Raw genomic sequence first — 19,156 nt, 5'->3', positions numbered from 1 at the left:
CGTTGACAAGAGGCTTTTGGGCTTGCTGGCTGTCCCGTCTCGGGACCCGGTAGGCGTCTGCAGCATGGGACAGCCCCTGAGTGCCCTGGGAGCTTTGTATATCAAACATCTGTCGAGCAACCAACACTGCAAACCACCAGCCCAATGCATCGCAGAGACAGATACGGGACAAAGTCCTTCGTCTCGCAGCAACCTCTGTCACGCAAGACGGCCAATGCAGGTGTCGTGTAATCCCGGGCGCCTTTGCCCAATCGAGACAGCTGTCAAGCGAGAAGGCCCAGTAAATGATGTTCACATCGTCTCCGCTGGAGGCAGTCACGCTCAGGTAGCCTACCGGGCCTTCTCAGCGCGCTTGCGCTCCGAGGAACGCTGCTCGTCGACACTCAAAACTATCTCGATTCTGCCCCATGGCGCGCATCATACGCGGCGCCGCTGTTCCAGTGTCCGAAGCTGCTAGGGTGACCTGCTAGCATGCACATCCTGGGAGATGACCTTTTTGGCCTTCCTGCCGGTTCTCGCGCACCAGTTTTGATTTACTCTCAATCTCGTTCAGTGATAGTGCAGTCGGACTCCGTTCTCGCCTTATCCGTACGTACCCCGCCATTCCGTCATGGGCAGTGACCGGTCTGTCAGCCCTGTGCGTATGAACATCAAAATCCATCGAAAATCATCACAATTACCAAGAATTCAAGATTCAACCTTCTGTGCGTGCTAAGTCATCGTCAGGCATGCATTCCGTATCGCTACCATCCCTCCGTTAACGCAGACACAGACACCAACTACGGCGGCACCCTCCGCACAACGCTGCGTTGTGCTAGGATCTCACCCGTTACTCTACCAGATTTTTGCAATTATATGTAAGCGTTCGGAGCGCCCGAGTCCCCACAGTCGGCTCTCTGTGACACGCGGGCTGCACACCTTAGTTTTTGACACACTCACAACTTTAGCGTCTGGCAAGCTCCAGCCTAGGCCTCGTGTATCCTGGTCCGGAAGCCTCAAGCCTCGACCCGACAACGCCCAACCACGTTGCTGGGTTTTGGTGCTGCACAGCACTGAGCAGGCGAAGGAGATCCTCAAGTCAATTCATCCTCATCAGTGGGCTGCGGCGGCCACGTTTTGAGCCTCTTCCACCAGTCCACGATGCTGCAGTTCCCAAGCTTCTACGGTGGCTGCACAACATGATCCTACCATGCACCCCTGCAGTCTCAAGCCGAACGACTCCAGGACCGCTGCTCGTGCTCTGTTTGCGACGATGGCACGAAACGTACAAGGAAGCCCGTTGTCGCGGTCAATCTGCGTTGATGGCACACTTTACCTGCACCATCACTAAGCTGCTGCCCTAGTCAACTGCCATTCCTTGTAACTTCAGTCTCGGCAGCTCCTTCTCCTGCATGATGCAGCTAACAGGAAATGTGCTTATCCTCACTGCATCAACTAATCACAAATTTGCTGAGGCCTCCTCGCCAAACCCTGCTATGGTTAGGATGAACACAACTTGCGTCCCTTAGCCGTTCATCGCTTATAACCGCTCTAGTTTCCAGGCGTCCAGAACATGATTTGAGGATGCGCAACCGCAACCCACTGATTGGATGTCACCTTCGAATTTCTCTCAGTAAGCGGCCAGATCGAATCTCAGCTATTCCTCAGCCGCGGAGAGCGCTTCTACAGCTTGATTTTTTCAACTTCGTTATGCGCGCCTGTTAGCGCAGCTTACTTTGGTACCGAAATCTTTCCTGCAGCAGATCAATACCACTAAAGAGTGGGTGGGGGCCTACATCTTGGAACCGGCCTTCGTCATCAACAACAGAGTTTCGATGTGCAGCTGTACCTGCGTCACAGTTTGACAGTTGAGCACCAATCTTTGTGGCGGACGCCAGCAGCACTCCACATTGGAGATCCCGTTAATCGTTGTCAGGCGTGTCGGTCATTACCTGAACCGGTAAACACCAGTTATCGTGCCGCTAGGCTTAACGCCATCAAAGCCATCCCGTCTGGATCGTCGGATCACGATGCACGCAGGGAGTTCCCAGTCTGCAACACATCGCTGTCGCGAGACTCGACCCCTGCTTTCGACTTCAACTGCATTGCGACATAAAGGAACCCCATCGTTAGGTCCCAGAAGATTTGATTTAGCTTCTATCCAGTCATGGGTCTTCACTGTGCGCGCTTCGGGCTCATCAAGCAAACGGAAGAACATTCGGCCTCGCGACTTCCTACCAACACTTGGTGTGCGTAGCTGGAGCATAACTCGTATACGTGTGCAGCACGCGCTATCTAACCGCTCATCTCAGCCGTATCGACCAATCTGATCCCGCCAGAGTGGTTCGATTGCACTACGCAGCTGCGGAACCTTTCCAATGAGACCACCAAATCACCCCGTACGGCTTCTTGTGAATCATCGATTACACCGGTTGGTGTACACCTTGTAAGGCTGGGCAATCATTGACACCGATCACTGGACTGAGGTACCGCACTCATCCCAGCTACCACATGACATACGGTGAAGCGGGAAAAGCAAAACATCGCAACACCATAATGCCGATGGGTTGATCGTCGTGGAAACTCCTCATATCCGTACGGCATATTCGCCGATTACATCACAGCGCATCATGTCATGGAAGCTCTGTGCGACACACACATCATTCTTGCATGACTCTCCTTCCGCGGCAATCTGCATCATACACTTGTTTTACTTTTTCGCTAAGAATCGCCTGTCTGCGTGAATTCAGTCGACGCTTGTTCGGCACATCGCCCTCGCTTTCGTGACTTTGCTTTAGATCGCAACGACGAGCAATGTCGGCGACACTTTAAACGATATTCTTAGTGTAGACTACGGTTAAGGTTGAATCATTCCATTTGCCTCAACCGGCAAGCCCTGACCTCCAACTCCTACAATCTGTTACCGACACAGCATCGTGTGTGGTTTCCGATCCAGATATTGTCAGCATACGATGTATAGAACTTGGCGTTCGAAGACCAACCTGCGCGCAGCTCTGGATTATTGGCACCAAATCTAGGGCTACATGCGCCGCTTGGCCTGGAGCTTGCTGTCCTTCCAGCTATCGGATAGGGTCCGTTGCAATTTCCTCTAGAATCCTGCTGGCAGTCATGCTAACCTTTTGAACATCTGGGCATTGAAGCTTGCGACCACATTTATACCAGACATGATCGTTGGAAATCCTAAAGTTCGTGTTTCCATGTGGCTTAACAAGCCTCTGTACTCCGGTAGACACCAACCAAGAGTTGACTGTCAAGTCTGCAGTCATAGGTCCTATCTATTGATGTGATGGTTCACTGACTATGAGTACGGCGGCGGCAGACCTGACAGCGATTGTAGTAGAGAGTCGACTCGAGGCACTGGACACTTTTACCCCTGACTCAGATGAGCTGAAGTCCACTTCACGGTCTCACGATATCACGTACTACCGCCTTGCGACGTGTTACTCCATGATCTCCTTGACTGTGGCAAGACATCACTTCGAAGCGCTCTTCGCCTCGAGGACTCCAGATGATTTCCCTATCATCACAGGTAACGTAATAAAGGCTACATAGCTGGCATCGAGGTGTTTGCCAGCAAACCCGTTACACCAGCTTTGTTCTTCCGAACATCGAGACCACCAGACTTAACAATGTCCGGGCTCTGCATGAACATCGAACAAATGCCGCAGATAGCGCCGTCTCACAAAGTACCTGCGAAAGGTAACCTATCCCTATAGACACTTGTCAAGCACCGTATTCGACAACCGAGCTTCCTTTCCTGGCCAGTACTATGTCACTGTGGCACCGCACCGAGACAACAACAATAACGCAGCATCGATGCGCCGTATCAAAGCGCGATTTGCCTTCGAAGCAAGACATCAGCTCAATAGTGTCTGCAGAGCCTCATTCCGTCAACACGAAGCCACTGACGAATGCCGGACATGTCGAGTCAGCTTGTAGCACGAGCGCAGTCCTCGAAAGGGTCACACAACGAAGTCACAGATCAGAACTTTGGTGTGGCACCGAGTACACGGATCTGACACCCACTGTGCCGATGCAGTAATTTGAAAGACACCGCAAAGGCTGCGCAAGCAGATACTGCTCGTGCAACTTGACTTGCTTCGATGTCTTTCTCAACATTGCGATCCGTTATGGTGGAGTTGGGCCGAGGTCTATTAAGAGTACTACAGATTGCAACCTTAATATTAAGATACCCTATCTATTCAGTGCAGAGAACATTATAGATCCTAGCACTGTTTCTAACAATTTACTAATAAGTATCACCTTGTATAGGTAAAGAAGATGTTATTTGTGTCACGGGTATTTCCCCTTACATGTACCGGCCAGCCCTCAGATGTACTCCGGAGCTGGGCTGGAGGCTCATGGGCCACCTATATGATAATTGTATAGGGTTTTTAGTGTTGCGCTCTTTCTGTTGACGCTCTCTTTTGGCCTTGCGTTTGGCAACTTCCTTAGCCTTCTCAGCCTTCAGCTGGTCACGCTCTTCCTTCTCCCTCAACTTCTGCTCATGCCTCTCCTGCACAATCTTCTCCTTGTACAGCTTATTGGTGTGCCTCAGTTCAGCTATCTCTGCTTTTTTGAGCTCCTCTGCCTGTTGAAGTTGTACTTTAAGCAAAGCTCGTAAGTACTATTCGATTGGTTCTCGAGGATGAGCTCTGGTTCTGGAACAGTAGGGGTAAGTCGCCTGGGTGAAACACCTAACGACGGCTTGGGGTGTAATGAGTAGTATAGAGTAGACTATCTGGCTCGAGTGCGGTGAGATTCCAATAACAAAGTTGATTGACGAGGTTGAACACGAACCATAAGGGTTGTGTTCCTACATGTTATATACTTGAATGATTGTACGGAGTCCTACAGTATCTTACTGTCTTATGAGACGTTGTCCCAAAGTCCCATGGGATATGTGAGACTGCGTGGGAATCCCATGGCTCGCTTGCTTCCGTCCCATAGGACGCTAGACTACTTGTATCGTCCTAGTGTACTCACGTGGCCGTGGGGTAGCTTGTACAACGGGTGCGGCTTCTCTGACGGCCGTTCTCCCTACGTTCAGTAACCGCTGTCCCCAGGCCCGATAACTCCTTCTCTTCTGTACGTGTTTGTAACAGTCTCTTGGATGCAGTCACTGCAGTATCTTTCCCCTGGTTTCCTGATAATCTTCATCTTGCCTTCAGGTCCAACAGACCAATGAGCCTTGTCAGAGAAGCGTACATCTCTCCAATCCTCCTTGTCAGGCTTGAGAGCAAGCATGGTTTCAGAGTGCTTCACTCTCTGCCTTACACAACGTTGAGACACCCAACCCTTGCAGCAAGCAATACACTTGTGATAGTCCAATGAACCCGTATGTGCACAAAGAGTCTCTCCAGCACAATCTAGGTCAAACTCTTCCACAAGTTCATCCCAAGTCTTGACACGAGCATCCCACCCTTCATCTTGTAAGAAGCGCTCAATCTCATGAAGCTTCTTCTGACTGATAACATGTGGCCAGCCACAAGTCTCCTGGTAAATACTATTGTTGAGAGTCCTGTCAGCTGCTAGATTGTCCAGTCCAAGTATCTCATAGCCACAGGAGCGGCATACACCGTTGAACTTGAAGAGATCAGTTTTGGAGTACTTGATCCCAGGTGCATCGTTGAAGTTGGCCGCACCACAAATGCGGGCCTTCCTTGGTGAATCTAGATTTGTAGTACCCTTTTTACAAGGCATATTTTCAATTGGTGCAATATAATATAGATGTTGAATGTGTGGTTGTGGAGCTGTACTGCTTTGAGGTGTTGATGTGGATGGATGCATTCGTGATCTGGTTTTGGTGGCCGTGCTTTTTTCCGGATCGCGTGCCAGTCCTAGAAGCTACGATAACGGTGAAGCGCATGCTGTTGCAGCAACAGTATCAGGTGCATCTTCCATATCGAACCCCACGGAGGTATTTCTAGTTGTTTTGACCATCCAATATAATATCTACTCCAACAATTTTGTACCTCTCGAATCCAGCTTTCCTTCTAAGCACAAGGTCACAATCTCGTTATCCTCAATTCATCTGGCAACGGACCAGACCTAGTCACTGGGAGCGAGAGATCGACGAAGCGGAGCGCTTCTACACATGTCTCACTAAGTCGTACGAGGACAGTGGCCGCATGTACTTCGCCATCACAGTCTTCGTTTCAATTTCGATCGACCTCACAAATTGTTCATCCGTGCACGATATTGAAGAAGCACATCGCAAACCATGGCTGAAACTCCGTTACGGTTTCCAATAATAGACTCTTGTGTCGACTACAATAGCGAACGAAACAGATATTACAAGTCATTCACGGCGTTTGACCCCAACCATCTCGACTTTCATACCGATTCATGGCTCGACGGGACTTTTGTGCCCATCACACCCAATATGACAAGGTTGGACTGGTGCAATTCGGACGCGCTTGCCCCAAAGACTCCGACCTTATTTGTCGTTACCCCTCCGTATACCAACGAGAGTAAGAAAGCCGTTGTGCATCAAGATCTTGTTCTTCGTTCACCGCATGATATTAGTAAGTCTGTTGAGGCACATAACGGTGATCACTTTTCACTGAAAAATGATGGCATTGGCACAGTTCAGCCACTGAACAAGTTACTCGAGTACGCCGCTCAGTACCATGCGCACCCTTCAGCCTTTGAGCTACCAGTTCCTGGGAGTGAAAGCCAAAATCTCAGCCCGCTACTTCGAGCCGCGGCTTCTATCCCTCCCATCTTTACACTCGATCAGCAGAAGCGCCTATAAGATATTATCCCACGTAATGCAGAACCTCTCCAGGATGCTGAGCCCCTTACTGTCCTCTTCACGCGAGGCCAGGTGGTTCCCGGAAAGCATCAACGCACCGCTCTTGCCCTCTCAACCACCGACACCACTCGAGTACTGCAAGCAACCAAAGGGCTTGGTGCAATAGTCACGCATGTATAAGTATGGTTCTCACCCTTCGAGATCTGCAACGATCACGTTGTCAGGAAAGAACTGCACGATACATCAACTACTGCCTGATTAATGAGCGTCCTAGTTGTGTAGCTCCGTTCAGTACCACCGATCACGCAGCAGGTGTCTACCACTCCGTCTCTGGCAACAGTCTCGCTCTCAATCTCGCAATACCATCCACCAAAGCTCGAAAGGAGTTACGCGCACTCGTTCACCGAGCCAGAGACTGCTATACTGCTATTCACAACTCCCCTGAGAACCTCGCAGTTGCACCGTCATGCTAGTCCATGGGCATCCCGCATGTCCCCAACCCGGGTTCCAACCCATCGCTCGATACACCCATACCTGCGCCCAATCCCTCACCTTCCGGCTCGATCTCTTCTATGGGCAAGCTCAATTCAGCATCGGTGCCTTGCAAAATGTATGAACCCCCCTGGGTTTTGGCTCAATATCATCAAGCATACGTCACAGGTGGGCGAGAGCTTCCGAGTGGCTAGCTAAGGCTGGTTGATCGGATGGGTGACAGTCTGGGTGACAGGACGCAGGGCAGAACGTGGGATACTTTAGGGCACAAAGACATTTAACTACCCACGTATGTGCCCTGCATGCTATACTGTGGTACGTACAGTCACTGTGCGAAAATTCATGAGGGTCCGTACATTTCGCAAACGATTGTAATTAAGCCGCAACGTGGTGCATTAAGTGCGAAGGACCCTTGGGTCATGGGAGAAGAGCTGGGTACTGGGATTGGAGTGTTCTTGGGTACGTGGCAAGGAAGATTGCAGTTGAGTGCTGTGTACAACGAAGCGTTGGATGATAGAGAAGAGATCAGAGGATTCTTGGAGGGGTGCTGTGGGATTGTGTAAAAAGGGCTTGAGTTGGGAGACGGGCCTGACAGAGAGCCTGGAGTCGAGTGGGTGCATTGATGGCTCTCCACTTGATTGAAATCTACAAGGAGACGTGAACTAGATCCTGCATGTAATACATGTGATCTCAAGACTAGATTGCTACATATTGCAGTGAGCTTTCACACACATAGACGTCTCATACTCGTAGTTTCCCTCGAAATGATTGCCTTCGCAGCCTTCCTTCCTTCCTCTCCAACTTCAATTCCAACTCACAGTAGTACCATATCTTCGGATCCGCGGCCGCTCTCGCTCCTGCCTCCGTCATCCTCTTCCGCCAATGCAAACCCCTGCGCTGTCCTCCCCACCTCGTACACCTCGCATCCAACCACTCGGTACCTCATCCAAGCCAAAACTTCAACCTTTGACACCAATCGGAGCACTCGGCTCCCTGGCTCCACAAAGTGGCTTACTGGAATCACCATGACACAAGGGATCTCTTGTGCAGCCAGGGGCGCGAATCGGTGGAACTCAGCGCTGAATCCGGTGGGATATACATCTACTGATGGTGTGTAGTACGGTTGTCAGCGTTCAGTGAGGGGAAAGGTGGTGCAATGGTGTACGAGATTTAGGGGATTGTGGGACGAGATTGAGGGCGCGTAGGGTGGGTAAGAGTCGGTGCACGATCGTGGAGGGAGCTGTGAGGTGGTTGGATATGCGGAGGATATAATTGGTGGAGTGAAGAGAGTCAAGTAATCAGGGTAGCAGATTTGGTAATGATAATTGGAAGGTTGGTACGCGTCATTCCAACGGATCATGAGCTGCTATGATGGACTTATTTGATCACCACTAGGTGCACTATGAAGTCAGCTTTCAAACTCAGTGCTCACAGTGCGAAGAGTTGGAGATCTAGCAGTAGTGTGATCGAAAAGTAGTGCCAGCCTTACATCCGGATACTTAGTACTCAGTACCTGCATAGTCGCGGAGACATACAATATGTCTCCGACAGTCCGTGAAATCAGTTCCGACTACTTCTCGTCAGAACCTAACATGTCGATCGTGAGGTACACCGACATCTCCATGCATTCTCGTTTTCGTGAGAACGCTGATATAGGTTGCGCGCAGTAACTTCGCTTTTGTACTCACCAAGACGTACCCCACCTTTCACCCACCAGCACGCAGCATCATGAGCGAGAACTGCGATAGCAAGAAGACAGGTCCACCACCATTGCCTGCCTTCGACCCCACAAACACTCACACCTATCCGGCTAGCTGCCACTGCGGTACAGTGTCCTACACCGTCTCCCTTTCGCCGCCGCTTCCAGAGTGGAAAGTCGTGTCCTGTAATTGCTCCATCTGCCAGCGCAACGGGTACTACCTTGTGTATCCGTCGCGCGAGCAGCTACACATAAGCAGCGGTGAAGAAACATTGAAGAGCTATTCGTTTGGGCCGAACAGGAATTTGCATATGTTCTGTGGGAGGTGTGGGAGCAGTGTGTTCTTTGATCCAAGGATGAAGGAGTTTGGTGAGGGTAGAGGACTGGATTTGTTGGGCATCAACGTAAGTCTGCATCTTGTGTTCATTTAGTCCCTATCAGAGTTGAAGTTTGAGCTGATGATGAGCAGGTCCGTATGTTCCATGATGTGAATCTTGAGGAGTTGAATGCTGTCCGTGTTGATAATCGTTCAAAGGATGATAAGAAGTCAAGATAGTCTCGTAGCTGTTGATCAGTAGCAGGCTGATCTGTTGTTGAATATAAAGTTTAAGATCAGGAATCAGAAGTTGATGGGAAGGGTAGTGACGTTTGTAAATCTAGGTGCAGAATACCGCCAAGCCACTGGTTTTGTGCCTCGGTGAAACTCAGAGCTCACATTAAACATTCTCACCAACACATCTTTAATGCAACGCAATTGTACATAATGTTTCGCGCGCGCCACTTCCTCCATCGTACGCCATTTAATGTAACCACGCGATCCTGTCGGCATACCCGCGCCCCTCTTGCACCCCTCGAACTCCCACTGCAATCGAAGTTTCGGTGGTCGTACCTCTGGTATGGTACCATCCTCGCCCTAGGGATATCCACAGGCCTCGGCGCCCGGCATTTTGCAGCACCGCTCGGCTTACCTGAACCTGGGTCGCGCGATGATGCTCTGATAATAGAGTCGCTGAACGCCGATATCGATAAGCTGGACATTGTGAGGGAGTTGAGGAAACAGAGCTATAGCGTGCATTCAGATGTGCCTCTGTCGGGCGCGGCAGACGTAGAAGCACCGAAGGCATGGCTGGAGATAGATCTGGGCAAGAGTGAGGTGGAGAAGGGCGGTCTACTGGGTACCATGAGTGGGACAAGAGGACTGGGTGTGCAGAGGGCGTTCTGGAATGCTGAGACGAGAGAAATGGTCGCCGTGGTGTGGATAGGTGGAGGATTATCAGGGTGGCCTGGTGTTGCGCATGGAGGTGCGATTGCGACCGTTTTTGAGGAAGCCATGGCGAGGATGGTTAGGGGACCCAATGGGAACATTGGTAGGTGGTCAGGCTGCAGATATCTGCTGTGCGCAGTGCTGATTCGGATGACAGAGCAAGTCCACCGCCCGACCTCGCTGAAAGTAACATACGCAAAACCCACGTACAGCCTCGACTTCTATATCCTGCGCGCCTCATTTGCCAAACCGAACCTACCCCAGACCGAGCCTGTACCAGAACCTGAGACCGAGCCCACAAAGTCATGGCTATCTTGGCTGTCACCGCAAAAGGACATGACGAAGAAGTCGGAGCCTGGACAACTAATTGAGATAATCGGGACGCTCGAGAGCGTGAAGGGTGACCTATGCGTCAGGGCCAAGGGCACATTTGCTGCTCCCGCGCTTGTGGGCTGAGAAAAGAGCTGTCGATACAATAGGTTTGAAGCAGATATGAAGCGCTAGGTGTAGTTGCGCTATTTCGACATTGCAGACATGAGCGTAATGCTGGCAGCACCCCTGCGGAGTCTCGTCTACAGCGACCTTGTTGTAATAGTACACGGTAGACGTTGAGCCAAGAAATATCGTGATTTTTCACGAACGAGTTCAAAGCCAACCACAAGCACCGGGTCCTAATAGCCATTATGTATCCTGGAATTCTCAATGGGCATAAGGGCAGTCATTGGCACTCAAGAGAATTAACGAAGTTCAAAAGGTCATAATGATCATGCAAGGGTTTTCGAATCTTCGTTTAGGCAGCTGACATCCTTCGTAGCTTGCGTCATCGGCCAGTGCGCGACATAGATGGTGCATGCTGTTTACAGTATGTTGTGCATCTTTTGTCGAAGTCGTGATTGTGTATGCGCTAGACGTTGGCAGGTGGAGGCCGCGCCGGCAGGCGTTCTGCGACCCATTATTTCTCATGAACGGTGCGCTGCAAGCTCCCATCGCAACCAGATCAAGCTTGCAGTAGCGACACCAAGGTCTGGGCCAGTATCAGCACTAAACTTTGAAACATTCATCACAACGAAATTGATTGATTGGTTTAACCCCTATGTGAGTTTGAGACTATGGAGGACGAGAGGAGCAGTAGCTCCTTTAGTATGAAGGAGGGGTCTCTACAGGTACAAGGGATGGTGAGGGTTTATGCCCTAAGCATAGCGAACTTGACACTAGACGGCATTTCCATCAATCACCCGTCAAACAATGAGAAATTTCCGGCAGATTCTGCATCATAACAAGCACGGTGAGATTACACGAGAATGCTGCCCTGTTTTGCACGCCAACCCTGTTTCTGCACCCATGTCTGGTGGCGTCACCCAATGGGTTGAACCGAATTTTTGAAGCCACAACTACGTCAGTGAAGATATCCGTTTTGGGACCCTCGTGATGCGGCATGCCAGAAACGAACACAGAGTTTGCTTCGTGCGGGTCATGCAAAAGCTCGATTGCGGAGAACACGCTGGCCAGCACACGGTACAGGTGGTGTGGGTACACTGTTGGTTGGTAGGATAACGCTCACGACGCGCAACGGCTGGCTATCATTACATCTTTTGTAAACCTCGGTAGATGATCCTTTCGGCAGACTTTCTGAGGGGCTGGCGATGTTGCAACACAGACTGCCTTTTGAGGTGTTCCAGCCACAGCTCATGCAGATCGATGCTGCATTAGGCGATCTCACGTTGCTTATGACGGCATACAAGAAAATAAGCATGTGGCTTGTGACTATTTGAACGCGGGAGAAACATGGCCCAGCCCTGCTTGCTGCACTGTAAAGAGATATTCTCCGCCCATCGCTGCCGTTTCGGGAGGGCTAGTAACGTCAGTTCAAAGAGCAGGTTTCTCTGGCAAACATGGCCGTGTGCTGTTTGCAGTCACGCTGCAGCTTGAGATTGTGGGAAATTGGCATGTACGGCGCGTGTAGTGATGGTGAGGTGAGCAAGGGCGTGTGACGTCAATACGAAAAGGAAGGCCCGGCCTGACTTGTTATAAGTGAGGGAGCCGCGTTTGTTTGTGCTTTCATTCCACAGTAAAACCTAAACCACTACCTACAACACCACTCTCCCCGCACACGAACTTTTTCCCACCACACTTATCGAACAAACATCACACAACTGCAAACATGGGTGCCGTAGTTTCTTGCGTATGTTCACACCAGCCACCTTTGTCCACGTGCATTCACTAACAGCCACCAGATCAAGTCCATCTTCCGCACGATTGGCAACTGCATCATGGCTATTGTTAACGCCATCGCCGCCGGATTGAAGGCCATCATCAACGCCATCGTCTCACTGTTCGACATCATCATCTCTTGCCTGACCTGCGGACGCGGCGGCGGTCGACGACGCGGCATGAAGACTCGTACCACACACACGAGTAGAGTCTAAGAGCCTCCCGTCTTGACCCCTCTACTGACACGCCGTGTCAGCAAGGAAGGTGAGGCGGGAGTTGGGCGTCTGAGGGAGCGAAACATTCAGCAAAGCGACCAAACCGACACCACGACTACGACTGGAGAAGAGCTGTAATGAACGGCGAGCATGCTGGAGTTCTCTTTTGTACGATACGGAAGTGCGCCGTGGATACCCGATGAGGAGTGGATGCATTCTTGATCACGAGTGGCGCATAGATACCCCAGCTTTTTCGATGAATCAACTTTAATACTTAACGTACCTCTTTGCTTGACTTGTTGTCCGTCCCTCTTTCCACCCTAACAGTCGTTGTTACTTTTGATATACGTTGTAAGTGACTCTTTTAGCACCCTGTTTACTTGCCGGTTGACGATGGATAGGTCATATCCGCTATACTTCGGCTCGAAGTAGTCGCGAGGGAGAGCGCACCATGAGACGGAGGATAAAGAATCATAACAGATAGTCATCTGCGGCCACAATAATGGTTGCATTTGATTCATGATAGATGCGCTAGCATTTATTTATGTTTGGGTCTCGGGCGTGTAGGCCTTAGGGTCTACTTGGGAGGAAAACACCACCTCTGATTAGTTGAAATTCTGGGCTCTGATTGGCCGCTTAGATTTACTGCACGTGACCTAAAAACACCAGCACTTCAGCACGGTTAATTGGCTGTTCAATATCTTCGCACGTAACTTAGGCGTATCAGATAGGCGCGATAAGGCTTAACGCCAAAACTCCGGCGCGTTAACGATAGAGAGTATGGCTCTGATGCTGACTTCCCACTTACACCGGCTGAGACTGGCACAAACACCAGGCCTCCCCATCATTCTTTCTGACCCAGTTTGGTCTGAGATTATTGTACCGAGCGGTTTTTTCACCAGCGACAGCGGCTATGGTGCTGACGGTGGAGGTAATGGCGGCTGAGAATAGTAAAGCAACCTTTGTAGATACAAAACTATAAGCGGTTTCCCGCTTCGTCAAGGCTTGCCTCGACTGGGTTCAACTTATGCGCAATATAAATACTTTACATAAAGTTTGACTGTAAACAATTATAGATCGCTTGCGCATCGTTCGCAATTTAGAGTCGTTTACAAACTAACATACTTTTATATACTGTTGCAGAAGAGAACAATGCATTGACTTGTACGCCACCCCCAAATTTTATGGTGCGAGCGAATATCAGATGACCAGTTCGCTATTACACTGGGAATATTCACTGAGGAATGGGTCACTTGACTGGCAGCAGTTCGAGCAGGACAAGAACGCGGGGATCGAGGCGCTCCAGAAGAAGCTCAACGATACTAGGGTAGAGCTCGACACCGTACAGGAGCAATTGGGAGCCACCAAAGCTAAGCTCAGAGACTACAAGCGTGAGAAGAACATCTCGTCACTTCGTATCGAGTGACTCGAGCGAGACCTCAAGAACTCCCAACAGCGACTCAGGCAAGGAGTCTTGCAGGACCAGAGTACTCTTTCAAGCCAGAAGGAGGTGCCACAGATGACCGTATGTACTTCCGCTGTGCAGGATCTCCAGGTTGACCATCAGCAGACGACCCATCAGACAGCCAGAATGCAGCGGCAACGCATGATTCTGCGCAGCAGCCCGCCCATCCCGCACCCTGCTTGAGGTCTAGAGACGATCTATGCGGAGACGAAAATTTCATGCGCGACCTTACGACTGGCACTTTCACCAACAAAATCAATGGCTATATTTTTGCCCACGGACACACCACATGTCCAGGTTTCAACTGGACCAATGAGAACACATCTCCAGCTGAGTCCTTCCCCGCTTCAAACGGCAAGGGAGCATAGAAATGCAAAGGTACTCACGCTTCAGAAGACTACTGGATGGCGAGTAAACGCGAACCATGCCCAGGTTGTAGCCATAAACTTACTTAGGATGGTTATAGGAACCCCGTGACAGCACCTTGGGATCTGCCGGAAAATGGACGGGGCACTGGGTGGATTCGTTTCCGGAAATCAACAGATTTCATCCCGAAGTTCGACTGGAAATTTCAGAAAGAGTTCAAGACAAAGGAACAGCCTGGTGTCTATCACAATGGCCTCGCCAGTCGCATGAGTTGTATCCTGAGGACAGCTTTCCCATACCTGAGCGAGCAATGTTGGAAGGGGTTATCTTCGTACCAGAAGGAGGTACTATGACATGGCTTGTACCTGCCACCTAGTTTTACTAGTACATGTAGCGGCGTGGACCGCTGTAGAATACTGATAGCTACGGTAAACGATAACGTAGCACTATCAGGTCGATGGAATACTGTGCTGTATTGCTATCTAGCTAGGAGGAGACGACTATATACCTGACCTGTAACACACTAGTCCAGGGTAGTGGTCAGGGGTATAGTCAGACACTGGACGGACCAACCGATACCGCAACAGTGCATATACTTTCCAAACATTGGAGATCCTCCAACTCCCAATCAATACACTTTTACCTCAACAAGCAAGACCTACGCTCATACTGGTCTCGACCTATGAAGTTCGACGATCTAGTGGGACTTCAAGCAATCATGACGATCATGCGAAAGTAACACCATGACGGTACTTGGCCATTCACACGCTTGTCGGCAGGAGCGCAGAGCGACAGTGTGGCTTTTTCTGTCCGCCTGCACACTACTACAAGCAGCAGTAGCGCCCCTGTTCCGGTCGATCCTACTCCAGCAGCTAGAAAGCGGAGCAACGACAACAGGGACGACAACACTGAGTTCGGGTCTGAGGACAACGTCGAGCACGCTCAAACGTCTCGTACGACTAGGCTGGCGGATTGAGAGCGCAAGAGGATGAAGCGGGGTAGGGAGTAAGAGATTGAACTGAGGCAGATAGGATAGAGACAATGGCGTATGGGGTAACGATCAAAACTCTACAGTATTACACAATTCCGAGTAGGGCAAATGACCCTCACTTCCGTTCGCAGTCTCTGTGTCGCATATACGAGTTGTCTTCTGAATTCCTTCGTCTGAACTTGACACGCTCTGCTGCTTTAAACCTATCCCGCGGTGCGCGCAACAATATATGCATATCCAGTCGAAACATAGCTATTGTTTGAGACCCGAGGTGCTTTATTGTTTGACCTTGGACGCGTCACGTTGGCGCTTTCCCGCCCCCGTCCAAACTTCGCGACGCGACGATGCTTCTCTCAAGGAAACCACCAAACCTACCCTCAGCTGCCTAAGCGCATCCAGTCGCCTCTCTCGAATGATCAAGCTCTCAATCGCTTTCCACGTTTCAAGCACCCTAAAAGTGAGATGTTGTGACGTCATGTACACACGAGACCCTCAGTCTGTAAAATGTGTCTGTACGCAGACGACTCGCCAACATTGACCTGCCTTTTCTTCTCATCAATTTTCGGTGCAGAAGAGCTCACGACCCCCAACGACCAATTATCGGCTCTATCAGAATGCGATCATCTTCTTGCGCATGCTCGGCTTACCTTCGCTGATTCGCTCACAACCACCGAGGCGCTAACTCGCAACGACTATCTCAACGTCTCGGCTCTTCAATCGAGGCATTGCGCCGCAACAGAATCCTGCAGCAATCTATTCTACGAGTACGATGTCAAAAAGCGTGCGATTACCTTCCTCTGCAATTCGTCGATCTCAGTATAACCCCAGTAGAGCCCGCAGCGGATGTCGGCATTAAAAGTACTTATTCGGCACTGTCGCGATGCGTGAAAGCGTGTACCATCACAAACGGCCATATAAGGCCGCCCAGGAAGTACCATGTGAGGGAGCTCCAGACATCGCAGTCCAGAATCCAACATGCCATCGACGTTGTACACTCTTGTCTCGCTGCTCCCAGTTCTCCAACTTGCCAACGCTCAGACAACAGGGTCCTTCAACACCCTTACGTTCAATGTTGCTGGCCTACCAGCTATCCTCAATGGTAACGATGTGCCTGGAGACAAGACAAACAACACGGCACGCATCGGTCAGCTCTTCACGCAGTACGACATAAACCTTATTCATGTTCAAGAAGACTTCAACTATCACGCCACACTTTATGCCAATGACAAGCACCCATACAGAACTGCGACAAGTGGAGGTGTTCCTCTCGGCAGTGGACTGAACTCATTGAGCAACTTCCCGTTCACTGACTTCGAGAGAGTGAAGTGGGATCAATGTAGTACTTTTGAGTAAGTCGACTATCATTCAACACGTCGTCTGAAGCATACTGGCAGGTTCAACATGATGTCAACTTCCGTACAGACTGGTCTGACCACCTTTGTAGCAGCGCGGATTGTCTCACACCGAAGGGGTTCACCTTCATGAGGGTCAAATTCGCCGAGGGTGTCTGGATTGATGCATACAACCTGCACGCTGATGCCGGGTAAGAGTTCATGCACATCCTTGATGTTGCAAGCAATTACTAAAAGTTATAACAGCACAACAGCGGCAGATTTGACAGCCAGAGCGTCCAATCTGCGCCAGGTCTCTGATCACATCATGATAAACTCGGTAGGAAACCCTGTTGTTGTCTTTGGTGACTCGAACACACGCTACACACGCGCTGGAGACACCCCTACTATCTTCAGTACCGAGAACGGCATGGAGGACGTTTGGATCGAACTCGTCAGGAAGGGTGTCGCCCCTACAGCAGGCAGCGATGCCCTGCTGTGCGACAATCCTTCGCCAAACACTACATGCGAGACAGTCGACAAAGTCTGGTACCGTGGTTCCTCTGCTCTCACTCTTCAGGCTACCACATTCGACTACGCAGGCGACATGTTCTTGCAGGAAGACGGTAACATCCTTAGTGATCACAACCCCGTGCTTGTTGACTTCACCTGGACGCTCCAGGGGCAGCTGCAAATTGGCGACGCTTATGGAGGCGAGTACGGAACCTGGTTCAACGATTTGGATACGCTGTCAAAAACCAGCAACGCCAAGGTCGCGACAGTTACGCTCCGTGGACAGAATCGGCTCGACAGCGTTGCGTTGAGCTTGACTTCTGGAGAGACACTAACTCACGGTGGCACCGGCGGCACAGCCTCTACTCTTACTTTGAGCTCTGGGGAGACGCTGACTGCTGCGACTCTGTGTCAGGGAGTGAAGGACGATAAGGAAAGAATCTTTTACGCTGAGTTGCGAACAAGTGCAGACAGGAGTGTAAGTGCGGGTGTCAAGACGAGCACTTGCGTTGAGAAGACTGCTGCAAGTGGGTACAGCTTCGTTGGATTCTTGGGTCGATCTGGAGACGAGATTGACAAATTGGGTTTTGTCAGCATCAAGGCCTGAATGCTGCCGATGCTCCTCTACGTAGCATGCCATACACAAATTGTTTTTATGACTCCTCACATCTAGGACATCAGACCCTTTCTTCACATTCTCACACAAGAAGCACCATAACCAGGGCACACCACCCGCGCACGCCATGGCCCCTAGCGGGTACAGCGGCCTCTTCAAGTAAAAAAGTTCGAGTGTGGGAGTTCGGATGGTCTTGAAGCCGCAGTCTACACGAATACTTAACGCTCCAAGATCTGGATTGGTGCAACATTGCCAGGCCGGTCGAGTCCAAATTTCGAGATGTGCCGCAGGCGATTACATTTTCGGCATGCATACAAAGACTTCTTCTGTGCGTATGTTGAGCGCTCGAGACAGAGTACTGCAGTGTGGCTGATGGCCGCCGGTCGTGGGATGTTATGATGACAGTGAGGAGAGGCTAATCGAAGCGGTTGTACTGACGCATCCTCGGATCCATCGAGAGCCTCACAGATGATGAGGTGGAGTTCCAAAGGCAGGCGAAGAAGCGGTGGCGTATCTTTGGGGTCAAAGCTTGGCGGGACTGAGGCTGTATTGAGCCACGATGTAGGCTTGTGAGGCATCTTGGCTGGATTTACGAAGGCTGCGCCGACCCAAGGTGAGCGTTTTCGATTTCTGAGCTTCTTCTTCATGTGTGAACCTGATGATGGTTGTTTGAGGAAGAGTGAGTGGACTGATTTTGTTTTACTTGATTCTCTGGTCGCGAGGTGAGTCAAGCACATGATATCTCATATGCTACATGACGGAAATGTTACCATCAAAGATTCAATGAACCATACTCATTTCATTTAGATGCATCGTCTTACAAGTACACATAGGCGTCCCTTCATGTTTGTCCCAGGTCACCGTGAGGAAGCTGCTCGACACCAGAAACTTCGTAGTGAGCGACCACGTGGCCCCTTGTGACTTCCAAGATGAGCTGCCTCACTGGCTCGATGATATTTCTAGCCAAGAAGGCTCGAACATTGGCGAGCGTCTGCAGGATGCAGAAGTACTACCGTTACAAGAACCTACGTACGATATATTTCCACAGCCATATAGTTGCCCTCATCCTTATTGGTATTGCTACGTCCAAGGATCAATAGCCAGACCCTGCGATAGACGGTACAAACCATCAGCCCCCCCTCCCCCTCTCGTCCTCAGACTGGGAATCGCTTCACCTGTACTAAAACTCCCTACAGCACTACATCTTCGCATTGCCATACAAAATGGAAGACAATA

General features: G+C 50.5%; 7 protein-coding genes across 7 annotated transcripts; 6 read left to right on the top strand and 1 right to left on the bottom strand.

Annotated features, from left to right (window-relative positions):
• Positions 1 to 5,106: 5,106 nt before the first annotated feature.
• BU25DRAFT_316607 (uncharacterized protein) lies at positions 5,107 to 5,694 on the bottom strand (the record flags this gene model as incomplete). The annotated part of the gene is made up of 1 exon (XM_033702201.1): positions 5,107 to 5,694. A coding segment is annotated over one exon (588 nt), but the record flags the coding sequence as incomplete, so codon positions are not given.
• A 1,478-nt stretch (positions 5,695 to 7,172) lies between these two features.
• Positions 7,173 to 7,516, top strand: BU25DRAFT_270758 (uncharacterized protein). Its single transcript, XM_033701818.1, has one exon. The coding sequence runs from the start codon at positions 7,234 to 7,236 to the stop codon at positions 7,441 to 7,443; it is 210 nt and encodes a 69-aa protein (XP_033563808.1). The 5' UTR covers positions 7,173 to 7,233; the 3' UTR covers positions 7,444 to 7,516.
• Positions 7,517 to 8,867: 1,351 nt separating this feature from the next.
• BU25DRAFT_408882 (uncharacterized protein) lies at positions 8,868 to 9,507 on the top strand. The gene has a single exon (XM_033705927.1). It carries the CDS (start codon positions 8,978 to 8,980, stop codon positions 9,377 to 9,379), a length of 402 nt encoding a protein of 133 aa, XP_033563807.1. The 5' UTR covers positions 8,868 to 8,977; the 3' UTR covers positions 9,380 to 9,507.
• Positions 9,508 to 9,684: 177 nt separating this feature from the next.
• On the top strand, positions 9,685 to 10,964 carry BU25DRAFT_408879 (uncharacterized protein). The gene has a single exon (XM_033705926.1). It carries the CDS (start codon positions 9,712 to 9,714, stop codon positions 10,666 to 10,668), a length of 957 nt encoding a protein of 318 aa, XP_033563806.1. The 5' UTR covers positions 9,685 to 9,711; the 3' UTR covers positions 10,669 to 10,964.
• Positions 10,965 to 12,373: 1,409 nt separating this feature from the next.
• BU25DRAFT_456695 (uncharacterized protein) lies at positions 12,374 to 12,638 on the top strand (the record flags this gene model as incomplete). Its single annotated transcript, XM_033710056.1, has 2 exons — positions 12,374 to 12,394; positions 12,447 to 12,638. 2 exons carry the CDS (start codon positions 12,374 to 12,376, stop codon positions 12,636 to 12,638), a joined length of 213 nt encoding a protein of 70 aa, XP_033563805.1.
• Positions 12,639 to 13,755: 1,117 nt separating this feature from the next.
• Positions 13,756 to 14,471, top strand: BU25DRAFT_485578 (uncharacterized protein; the record flags this gene model as incomplete). Its single annotated transcript, XM_033711236.1, has 2 exons — positions 13,756 to 14,029; positions 14,209 to 14,471. The coding sequence occupies exons 1-2, from the start codon at positions 13,843 to 13,845 to the stop codon at positions 14,469 to 14,471; spliced, it is 450 nt and encodes a 149-aa protein (XP_033563804.1). The 5' UTR covers positions 13,756 to 13,842.
• A 1,537-nt stretch (positions 14,472 to 16,008) lies between these two features.
• Positions 16,009 to 17,942, top strand: BU25DRAFT_363780 (uncharacterized protein). Its single transcript, XM_033703765.1, has 3 exons — positions 16,009 to 16,809; positions 16,905 to 17,003; positions 17,059 to 17,942. Exons 1-3 carry the CDS (start codon positions 16,436 to 16,438, stop codon positions 17,909 to 17,911), a joined length of 1,326 nt encoding a protein of 441 aa, XP_033563803.1. The 5' UTR covers positions 16,009 to 16,435; the 3' UTR covers positions 17,912 to 17,942.
• The last annotated feature ends 1,214 nt before the right edge of the window (positions 17,943 to 19,156 follow it).

Source organism: Macroventuria anomochaeta (assembly GCF_010093625.1).
Source record: "Macroventuria anomochaeta strain CBS 525.71 unplaced genomic scaffold BU25scaffold_9, whole genome shotgun sequence".
Classification (NCBI taxonomy): Eukaryota; Fungi; Ascomycota; class Dothideomycetes; order Pleosporales; family Didymellaceae; genus Macroventuria; species Macroventuria anomochaeta.
This window is presented reverse-complemented; position numbering and strand designations above follow the sequence as displayed.